Source organism: Ursus maritimus, unplaced genomic scaffold, assembly GCF_017311325.1.
Source record: "Ursus maritimus isolate PB19 unplaced genomic scaffold, ASM1731132v1 scaffold_5, whole genome shotgun sequence".
Taxonomy (NCBI): domain Eukaryota; kingdom Metazoa; phylum Chordata; class Mammalia; order Carnivora; family Ursidae; genus Ursus; species Ursus maritimus.
In genome coordinates, this window is record NW_024426663.1 from 28,801,698 (window position 1) to 28,812,916 (window position 11,219).

The 11,219-nt window shown below is 36.4% G+C and overlaps 1 protein-coding gene across 2 annotated transcripts in view; it reads right to left on the bottom strand.

The window, feature by feature from the left end:
- Positions 1–349: 349 nt before the first annotated feature.
- SCAMP1 (secretory carrier membrane protein 1) overlaps positions 350–11,219 on the bottom strand; it is a 139,677-nt gene continuing 128,807 nt past the window's right edge. Inside the window, exon 10 of one of the 2 annotated variants that reach the window (XM_040622151.1) lies at positions 350–3,100. In XM_040622151.1, the coding sequence (XP_040478085.1) occupies positions 2,991–3,100 (110 nt within the window). In that variant the 3' untranslated portion in view covers positions 350–2,990. Of the gene's footprint in view, positions 3,156–11,219 lie in introns of both variants that reach the window. The other variant, XM_040622150.1, reaches the window with a different exon arrangement.

Below are 11,219 nucleotides of genomic sequence, written 5' to 3' on the forward strand. Positions count from 1 at the left end.
GGCATCCATTTTAACCCACAAGGAGAAACGTGAGCCACAAAACAGGTTTTCCATTTTGAATCTCATTAACTTCTAAATAGTATGTGTATTTTGACCTCAAAGTGATCAAAATATATGAGTGAAGCTCATGTTCCATCCCCTAAAAGGTCTAATCCAACAGAAAAATTCTCATTTTATGTTGCTCAGTTTTTAATGAAGTCTTTTATATTATTTAATTTCTTCAGCACATGATAGAATTATACATAGCTTCTTTAAAAATCAAATGTGAAATTTCTATATACATTAACCCCACAGCATCATCTCTACCTCTGAAACGCTAATATTGTGTTTAAAATTAGACAAACTAACATCCAGTAAACAGCATTTTATTTTATGACACTGTGTTAATACAATAAATATACAAAACTTCCGAACCACTGAAAACATGCAACATTAGAGGGACAGGTGGAGGCATTTATACCATGATGCTCACTGCGACGGCGGCGCACTATTACTCACTGACGAAATATACAAACATCCCTAGATAAATAACCCGAGTCCCAAATTACAAATCACTGAGCAACGATTTTCCAGTGTTCAAATTTTAGTTTGAAATAAAATAGCCACAGTTTATTACTGCAAACTGAAAAAGGACACGAATGCTTACAACAATGAAGACCATTTCATGACTGTGATACTGGGTCAATGTTAGTATAAAATATAAAACATTAACAAATGCCAATCTCTTGCTGGAAAATTGTGACCATTTACTCATTATTGTTAGGAGAATAGAGAATATAAGAATTTAAAATCCCTATACCTTATCAAACTGTTAGTATTGCCATCATTTTAATGCACATTTATATTTTTAAAAAAACAATTTCCTCTCGTAAGCTTGTACGAACCCAAGGAACTGGATTTTAAAACATTTTCCCCATCCACACACAAAAAGGTACTGTTGGTTTTAATTATTTGCTGTTTAACAATGCTACCTTTGGGGATTTCTACAAGACAGAGAGAAGACTTCCTATTCTTGAAGGAAAGTATGTCAGTATTTTTTAAGTCTCTATATTCATTTGTAGTTGAAAGAAAAAAAGAATGAACTTGAGATATAAATTAATGATGAACATAAGTACTCCTGTTATAGTTTGTGGTTAATGTTTTGAATGTTTGTAAAATACATACTCAGTAAAGCACACTGTGATAAAACAGATTTTCAGTAAGATTATAGAATCTGATGAACTTGAACTAGCTAATTTGAGAAAGTAGGGAGATTATCACTGATCAGAAATATTCATAAAAACAGTTTTAAATTCATATTCTGAATCCTATTTTAATCAGAACAAAGGAAATATCTTCCAAGTCCATTACTTCAATAAATCCCAAGTAAATCAAATGTAAACACAATCTAGATGGATCCATGTTACCTAGTGTCACACAAAGCTTCCCTCATAAAGAGTAAGAACTCATCATCCCACCCCCAACATGAAATTCATTTATCTCCAGATTTGGGGAAAAGAATGAAAGTGATTTAACCATTTATGCCCATTTGATTCTTTTTAGAAAGGATCTGCAGTCTCAAATAATATAATCCAACAGACTATCCTTACTTGAAGTCAAGGTGAACAAATCACTGATTAGTCTGCAATCTTAAGTTAGCTAACGACTTCCGAAACACACTATATAATGACTTTACAAACGTCTCTGAGTCATTTAATCTCTACTAAAAATGATTCAAAGTTTCAAACCAAGTATCCTGTAAGAATTAATTCCTATGCTGCATAGTAACATTTTTAATGTGGTTGCAGTCATAATTAATGCATTTAACTGTATTTGTATTTTCTTGTTTGGTGCACGTTGTTTTTTCTATTGCTGAAAAATTTTAATGTATTCAGTCTGCCTCAAAAATTGAAAGACTGAGGTGCATTAGGGATTCAAGTATATGTGAAACAACAGCGTCTTTTTCTTTTTAATCCCACTACAGATGAGAGGCTAAAAGAAAAATCCCTGAAATACTGTATGTTCTTTTTGGACAAGGAGTTAGTCTAGACTTTAATACCTCTGTTAAAAATTACACACTCCCCAAAAAAGAGCTGCCAAACACAATCTCAATTCAGTTAAAATGAGAGGCCACAAGAATATACCAAAGTTTCCGTACAGTAATATTCTATTCTGATACGAATACTGAAAATTAAAAAAAACAGTATTATCATTACTACATTCTATTCCATTGATTATCTACCCTTTTTTGGATAATGCACTGCATACTGTGTTCTCAAATTGCACCCCAATGAATTTTTATTTAAAAGAAACTATTGCAGAAAACCACTTCTTTGATTCTACCAGCAACTCCCTAATCCTACAACCATAAGCAGTGCAGAAGCCAAAATACGAATTCTTTTAAGAAATGTGGTGCCCATGCAAGATCAGAGAATGATATCAAAATATCAACTACTCTAAAAAAGAAAAAAAGGAACAAAAATAAAAGGCTAAAATTTACATGATCCACTACGAAATGCACACAGGCTCGTCACTGGTGACTAAAACTGCTAAAAAGCAAGCCAATTTTAAAGTCCCTAAGTCCCTGATGGCCTATTTCTTTCAATATAAATAGGGAAAACAGAATGAAGTATCGCCTTAATGCTCCAATATGTAATCCTTAAGTCTAAGATTCTTGAAAGAAAGACTGCAGCTAGTACTAAATGCATTTTTAATCATAAGTACCATATTAATTTCAGTGTGTCACCACTGAAATAAGTTGCTGAACATTCATCCCCCAAAAAATATGGAGAATATTTATTTAGCATGTGATATTTTTTTCTGCAGGGGGCACCAAAATATTAAATTGCTAGGTAAATAATAAGACAAGTTTTTCTGGTTTTAGCCCATGCACAAGTGAACAGGAAATATACATGCCGTGTGTACTGTTTTGAACATAAAAATATTTATAGAATACAGTAACTGGAGAAAAAGTACAGTCAGAAGGTACCAGTGTGTTGTTGGAGGGCTCTCTAAATCTGGTTACCCTTGAAAGCATTCTGAGCCGCACTAGTTGCTGCACTTGAAGCTGCATTTGCAGCTGCAGTCTGGACAGTCTTGTTGGACATCACACCTGTTGCAAATTCTTGTTGGGCTTTCTCAAAACTAGCACCTGTCGTGCGGTATAGTCCATGTACCTATGGAGGCACAAAACAGTGGGACAAGGTAAGTGGTAATCTATACATTCATTTTCAGCAACTCTTCAATTAATCTCAACCTTACCCAGAGATAAAAGGACTAGCCTGCAGCCATGATTCCTAAGGTCAAGAACATCAGCCACCACAATGGCACACAAGATTGTATTTAAGTATTTTCCTAACACAGGCTTTTCCATTTTATCCCCAATGCAGAAGAGGTACTTACGCTTATGGCAAACCAAAAATAATTTTTAAAACTTCTTAACCAAGTGCAAAAGGTTAAGTTTCTTGCTGTACCTACTTACTTAAGATATTACAGAGAATGGTTTAAACACAACAAGAGACATTCAGACTTTAATTTATTATTTACTACCTAAGACAATTCAGAGGGAATAATACCTTATCTATTTCTATGCTGAACATATACACCACTAACCCTATTACAATCAAATGATATCATTTTATCATTTAATGTACCAAGCACTCCTTATGTTCTTAAAGATACTTCTGCTATCCTCTCTCACTCTGTATACCATTTTACTTTTTGTGTATAGGGAAGTCCTAAAGGATTTACAAAGAAAAACTTTGGTAACTGTCTGTCCATACTGATTTATCACTTAAATCTTCAGGATTTATTTGTAAGTTCAAGGCTCAAAAATACTCTATTTGCACATGTTTCAAGATGCATAAACTATGAAGTGCAACAATACATAACATCAGCCAATTTAATATAAATTTGAGAAAAAAAAGAATAAAACAAATTAGAATATTCATTTATTACCTGCCTACAAACTTGGGGGAAGGGAGGAAGAGACAGAAAGGGAAATTATAAGTTATAAACTTATATTATTAATATAATAGTTAAAGTTAAGTTATTAACTTATATTATTATTGATGAGGCCTAAATAAAGCCTGCCTGGAATGCAATCAAAGCAGGTTGGGAACATCGGGGCAGTGCACCCAACTCAGTCTTTTCCCCAATCCTGGGTAAGGACTGATACTTGTGGAGTAAATATGGAATGAGGAAAAGGAGAATGAATCAAAGACTTTCAAGTCAAGCTTAGATACTGCGAAGTTGTTTCAACAAGACAGAGAATAGACAAGACGGGTTGGTTTCGAAGGGAAAGGAGATGCTAAGTTCTAAAAACTCATACATTCCACAAATGGTGACTGGACGCCTACTCTAGACCTGCGACAACACGCAGGTGAAGATCTGGTTTGGAGCTCAAGAGAGAAATGGGCAGGAAATAGGGACTTGAAAAGCAATGGCACATCAGTGGTAGCTGCAACTCTGACATAAATAAAATGGTCCACGGGGGAAGAAAAGAAAAAGAGTCAAGTACCAAAGTCTGTTAAGATGCCAATATCTTATTAAGAGGTACCCACAATAGCAAGGAATAATTAAAACAGGAATGGGAAAAGCCAGAGACTTTTTCACAGGTGCCAAGGGAAGAAAGCCACATTAAGAAATGAAGGGCTGTCCAGGGTGGAAGACAGCACTAAGTTCTTCTGACATAGTGATGAAGGCAAATACCATATTACAGTGGAACAAAGCGTAAAAGGGTCAGGGAATAAAAGAGAGCGCTGACAAGTACACTTTAGGTAAACCCTAAAATTCTTTTCTTCTCGTACTATAGCACTATCGTAATTTAATTCTTTTCATACTTTGAGAGAATGATGAGAAAATGACTTTTCCACATGTTCGTTACCGGAATGTTATATTGCATCTCTGTTGTATTCCTTTCTCTCTCCAGGGATAATCTTTATGCATTATCCACAGTTACTGTTACGACACACAAAAATGGTTCCAAACAAAACTGCTGATCCTTGCTTATAAACACAAAGGGATCTGAAATATTAATCTTCATAATAGCACGTTTGTCAAACGTCATTCCATTACATGACCACTTCCTGTTCTGTAATTTTGATCAACATCCTCAAAAGCATTTCTTCATGTTGGGAATTTTCAGAATCATAAATAATTATTTTTATTCCTTTTTTTGGTCATTTTTTTTAAAAGATTTGAGAGAGAGAGAGTGCAAGTGAGTGGGGGGCGGGCAGAGGAAGAGAGAGAATCTCAAGCAGACTCCTCACTGAACACAGAGCCCAATACAGGGCTCCATCCCACGACCCTGAGATCATGACCTGAGCCAAAACCAAGAGTCAGACACTCAACCAACTGAGCCACCCAGGTACCTATTCCCTTTTTGAAACCAAGTTTTCTATGGAACATAAAAGATACAGATGAATTACCACTCCTATGTTCAAGAAAATTATCTCAAAACAGAGTTCATATGATTAGGTCCAAGAAAATGAAATGTGTTACAGAAATCTAATAAACCTTTACTTATTAGACCCTGTCACAGTGCAATGCCACCACAGGTTCACTTGTCTGTCTCTCCTCCTTTCCCCCAAGTTTATAGGCATGTAATAAACAAATGTTTGTTCTAACTTGCTTTGTTATTTCCTTTCCCAAATGTATTTTAAATTGAGTGCCTGATGTTACATATTCAATGGGTTTCATATTTCATTACTTAAAAAATGTAATGCATAGCCCCAGAGCAGGAAGACAAAATAAAGGCAGAAGAGCACATATTTCTCAGTAGTCCAAATCCATACAGACTCAGAGAGCCACCTAGAGGGACAAGACTGCATATGTATTCAGTGCATAATGCTCACATGCTGTATGAAATCCATTATATCCATGTGAAAACGGTAATTCTTTGTATCGGTGCTCCAGCAATATGACAGGCTAATTCTAAGTATCACCATCTCAAAAAGCTCATTTCCCTGCTATGTTTCAGAGTGATATCTACTGATAGCTCACATTCCTTATGAAATTAGGGACAAAGCTTTATGATAAAATATTACAATTTTGAAAAACCAAAGAGCTTAAATACTTGCTAACCTTCCAGTTACAAGAATTGCATTAACCTAAACATTTAGTTCTAGGAGCAATACAGAAAGAACACTAGATTTTGGTATCTACTGATTCCACTACTTTCTACCTGGCTGGTCACCACTCAAAACCTCAAGTTTAGGGGTGCCTGGGTGGCTCAGTTGGTTGAGGGTTGAGCATCTGCCTTCAGAGTCCCAGGATCCAGCCCCACTTCAGGCTCCCTGCTCATTGGAGAGTCTGCTGCTCCCTCTGACCCTCCCCCCTCTCATGCTCACTCTCAAATAAATAAAATCTTTAAAAAAAACAAAAAAACACCCTCAAGTTTACTTCCCCTGAAACAAGAGTATTTGTTGCCCTATCTGTCTCTCAGAGTCTTCCTAAGGATCAAATGAGAATTATGTAAATATGTAACATGTAAATATGTATAAAAATTAAAATTAATATTTAAATATCTGTAGAAGTGTCACAGCCAAGATACAACTCCAAAATGGAATTTTGCTTCCTTAGTTTATCTTCAAAAACATGCCAGTATATACTGTGGTGGCATATGACACAAAAAATTTGTACTATATACTACAGAAAGAACAGAACCATGGTACAGCACTTAAACAAAATGATCCAAACGTACATTTCCATTAAAGCTTACAGCATACGATTTCAAGAAATGATGCTTTTATAAATATGAGATGCCTGTTATGCCAAAATTATTTTCACTTTTTTAAAACCTGGGAAAAAACAAAGAAATTAATTTTTGAAATTTTGATTCTTACTTTGAGTTTTAAAAAGCTTATGAGTCTCATAGTCTAATGCTTTCAATTAAACATGTCCTATAAACCATCTGTGAACTGCCCACAGATCAGGGTCAGACACCTCTTCTGTAACCTCCTGAATGAATACTCTAGTTTCCCACTACTGAAATCCCACTCATGCTTCGAGGCCTATCTCATATACTGCTGTGACCCAGCTGTGGCTCTCCCTATTGTGAGCACCTCCGATACCTGTATATCTTCTAGGGATGTACAGCATGCTTCTTCTTTTGTAGGGTTTGTAGACATACATGTCTTATATCCCACATGCTTTTGGTTCCTTGAGAGGAAGGGCTAATTTCCACTCATTGTTACATCTGCTATAAGACACAGTAACTTGCTGGGGCACCTGTCTTGGTCAGTCATAGAGCACGCAACTCTTGATCTTGGGGTCATGAGTTCAAGCTCCACGTTGGGTGTAGAGCTTACTTTAAAAAAACAAACAAACAAAAAACACGACATAATGACTTGCAGTAGAAGCTACTATAGAATTAATTACTTGTTTATCTATTAGGGATTAAATAAATGGCCCAAAATTACCCTATTTATAGTTACCAAAGAAGTACAATACTGCTCTAGCAGACTGTACCTGTGTTACAAAATAAATCGCTTAGTTTGCAATTACCTCACAGGCTGTTTCAAAAGCGAACATACTAGGGAACTTTAACACCCCACTTACATCAATAGATAGATCGTTCAGGCAGAAAATGAATCAATCAAGGAAGGAGCAGCTTTGAAGGACACATAAGGCTAGACGGACTTAATAGATACACACAGAACACCGCATCAAAAACAGCAGAACACACATTCTCTTCAAGTACACATGGAACATTCTCCAAGATTACATATTAAGCCATAAAACAAATCTCAATAAATTTAAGAAGACTGGAATCATATCGAGTATCTTTTCTGACCACCATGGTATTAAACTAGAAATCAATTACTAAGTCGTGGAAGGAGCTGAGATGCCCTTCAACAGATGACTGGATTAAGAAGCTGTGGTCCATATATACAATGGAATATTACTCAGCCATCAAAAAGAATGATTTCTCAACATTTGTTGCAACATGGGACTGGAGGAGATAATGCTAAGTGAAATAAGTCAAGCAGAGAAAGACAATTATCATATGGTTTCACTCATTTATGGAACATAAGAAGTAGGAAGATCAGCAGGAGAAGAAAGGGAAGAAGAAAGGGGGAAAACAGAAAGGGAATGAACCATGAGAGACTATGGACTCTGGGAAACAAACTGAGGGCTTCAGAGGGGAGGGGGTGGGGGATTGGGATAGGCTGGTGATGGGTAGTAAGGAGGGCACGTATTGCATGGAGCACTGGGTATTATACGCAAATAATGAATCATGGAACAGTACATCAAAAACTAAAGATATACTGTATGGTGACTAACATAATAAAAAATTATTATTAAAAAAAAAAGATACACAGAAAAGGAAATACAAAAGGTAAATATAAAAAAGAAAAGAGAAATCAATTACAAGAAAAAAACTAGACAAAAACATAAATACATGGAGGTTAAACAGCATGTTACCAAACAACCAATGGGTCAACAAAGAAATCAAAAAGGAAATTAAAAAAATACATTCAGACAAATGAAAATGGAAACCCAGCAGTTCAAAATCTTTGAGACAAGGCAAAAGAAGACCTCAGAAAAAAGTTTAAAGCAATACAAGCCTGCCTCAAGGAAACCAGAAAAATCTCAAACCATCTAACCTTAAACCTAAAGGCACTGAAAACCAACCAACCAAACAATGCCCAAAGTTAGAAGAAGCAAGGAAATAATAAAGATCAGACCGGAAACAGACAAAATAGAGACAAAACAGAAAAGAAAAAAAAAAAATCAATGAAACTAAGAACTGACTCTTTGAAAAGGTAAACAAAATTGATAGATAAATATCAGACACCTCAAGCAAAAAAAGAGAGAGGACTCAAAATCAGAAATGAAAGAGGACAGATTACATCCAACACTACAGAAATACAAAGGACTGTAAGAGACTACTATGAAAAATTATATGCCAACAAACTGGACAACTTAGACGAGATGGATAAATTCCTAAAAACATACAAATCTTCCAAGACTAAATCAGGAAGAAATAGAAAATCTGAATAGACTGATTACTAGTAATGAAAATGAATCAATAATAAAAAGATCTCCCAACAAACAAAAGTTGAGCACCAGGTGGCTTCACAGATAAGTTCTACCAAACACTTAAAGAAGAGCTAATAGCTATTCTTCTCAAACTTGTGCAAAAAATTGAGAAAGGAATGCTTCCAAATTCATTCTATGAGGCCAGAATTACTCATTTGGTATCCAAAAACCAAAGACACTACAAAAAAAAAAAAGAAAAGAAAAGAAAAGAAAAGAAAAGAAAAGAAAGAAAATTACAGGCCCATATTCCTGATGAACATACATGCAAAAATCCTCAAAAAAAATTAGCAAACCAAATTCAACAATACATTAAAAGGATCATTCATCATGATCAAGTGAGATTTATTCCCAAGATAAAAGATGGTTCAATATCTTCAAATCAACCAACATGACACACCAGATTAACAAAGTGAATGATAAAAATCATATGGTCATCTCAATAGATGCAGAGAAATCACTTCACAAAATTTAACATCATTCATGATAAAAACTCACAACAAAGTGGGTAAAGAGAGAGCTTACTTCAACATAATAAAGGCCATATATGACAAACCTGCAGTTAACATCATACTCAGTGGTGTAAAAGTGAAAGCTTTTCCTCTAAGATGAGGAACAGGACAAGAATGTCCATCCCTGCCTTTTTTATTCAACACAGTACTGGAAGTCCCAGCCGCAAAAATCAGGCAAGAAAAAGAAAAAAAGACATCCACTGTTACTATTCGCAAATAACATGGTAATATATATATATAAAATCCTAAAGACTCCACCAAAAAACTGGTAGATTAAATGAATTCAGTGAAGTTGCAAGACAGAAAATTAATATACAGAAATCTATATACTACTACCCAAACATGGCTGCCTGAGTATCGGCGCGGCAGGCCCCTCCCCCAGAACACAGAAGGCAGGCTGAAAAATCAAGAAGCCCACAACCCGGGCGCCTGGGTGGCGCAGTCATTGAGCGCCTGCCTTCAGCTTAGGGCGTGATCCCGGCGTTCCGGAAAGGAGTCCCTCATCGGGCTCCTCCGCTGGGAGCCTGCTTCTTCCTCTCCCACTCCCCTGCTTCTGTTCCCTCTCTCGCTGGTTGGCTGCCACATAAATAAATAAATAAAATCTTTAAAGAAGAAGCCCACATCCCTAAGATCCCTATAAAACAAGGGGCACGGCCTGGGACCCAGTCAATAATTTGGGCTCTGGAAACCCCGCAACCTCTCTTCATCAGAATGACAAGAAGGAGAAGCCCCCCCCAGCAAAGAAAAGACAGTGATTCTGTGGCCTCTGCCACAGAAATAATGGATATGGATGTAACCAAATTATCAGAAATGGAATTCAGAGTAACGATGGTCAAAATGATGAGTAGAATTGAAAAAACTATTAACGAAAAGGTTACTGAGAATATAGAATCCCTAAGGACAGAAATGAGAGCGAATCTGACAGAAATTAAAAATTCTATGAGCCAAATGCAGGCAAAACTAGAGGCTCTAACGGCCAGGGTCGCAGAAGCAGAGGACAGGTTAGTGAATTGGAGGATGGGTTAATAGAGGAAAAAATGAAAATAGAAGATGGTCTTAAAAAAATCCACGCCCACGAATGTAGGTTACGGGAGATTACTGACTCAATGAAACGATCCAATGTTAGAATCATCGGCATCCCCGAGGGGGTGGAGAAAAACAGAGGTCTAGAAGAGATATTTGAACAAATTGTAGCTGAAAACTTCCCTAATCTAGCGAGGGAAACAAACATTCGTGTCCAAGAGGCAGAGAGGACCCCTCCCAAGCTCAACCACGACAAACCTACGCACGTCACGTCATAGTGCATTTCGCAAACATTAGATCCAAGGATACAGTATTGAAAGCGGCCAGGGCAAAGAAATTTCTCACGTACCAAGGCAAAGGCATCAGAATTACGTCAGACCTGTCTACACAGACCTGGAATGAGAGAAAGGGTTGGGGGAGCATATTTAAAGCTCTTTCAGAGAAAAACATGCAGCCAAGGATCCTTTATCCAGCAAGGCTGTCATTCAGAATTGATGGAGAAATAAAGACATTTCAGAATCGCCAGTCACTAACCAATTTTGTAACCACGAAACCAGCCCTACAGGAGATATTAAGGGGGGTTTTATAAAGGTAAAAGGGCCCCAAGAGTGATACAGAACAGAAAGTCACAATCTATAGAAACAAAGACATTACTGGCAACAT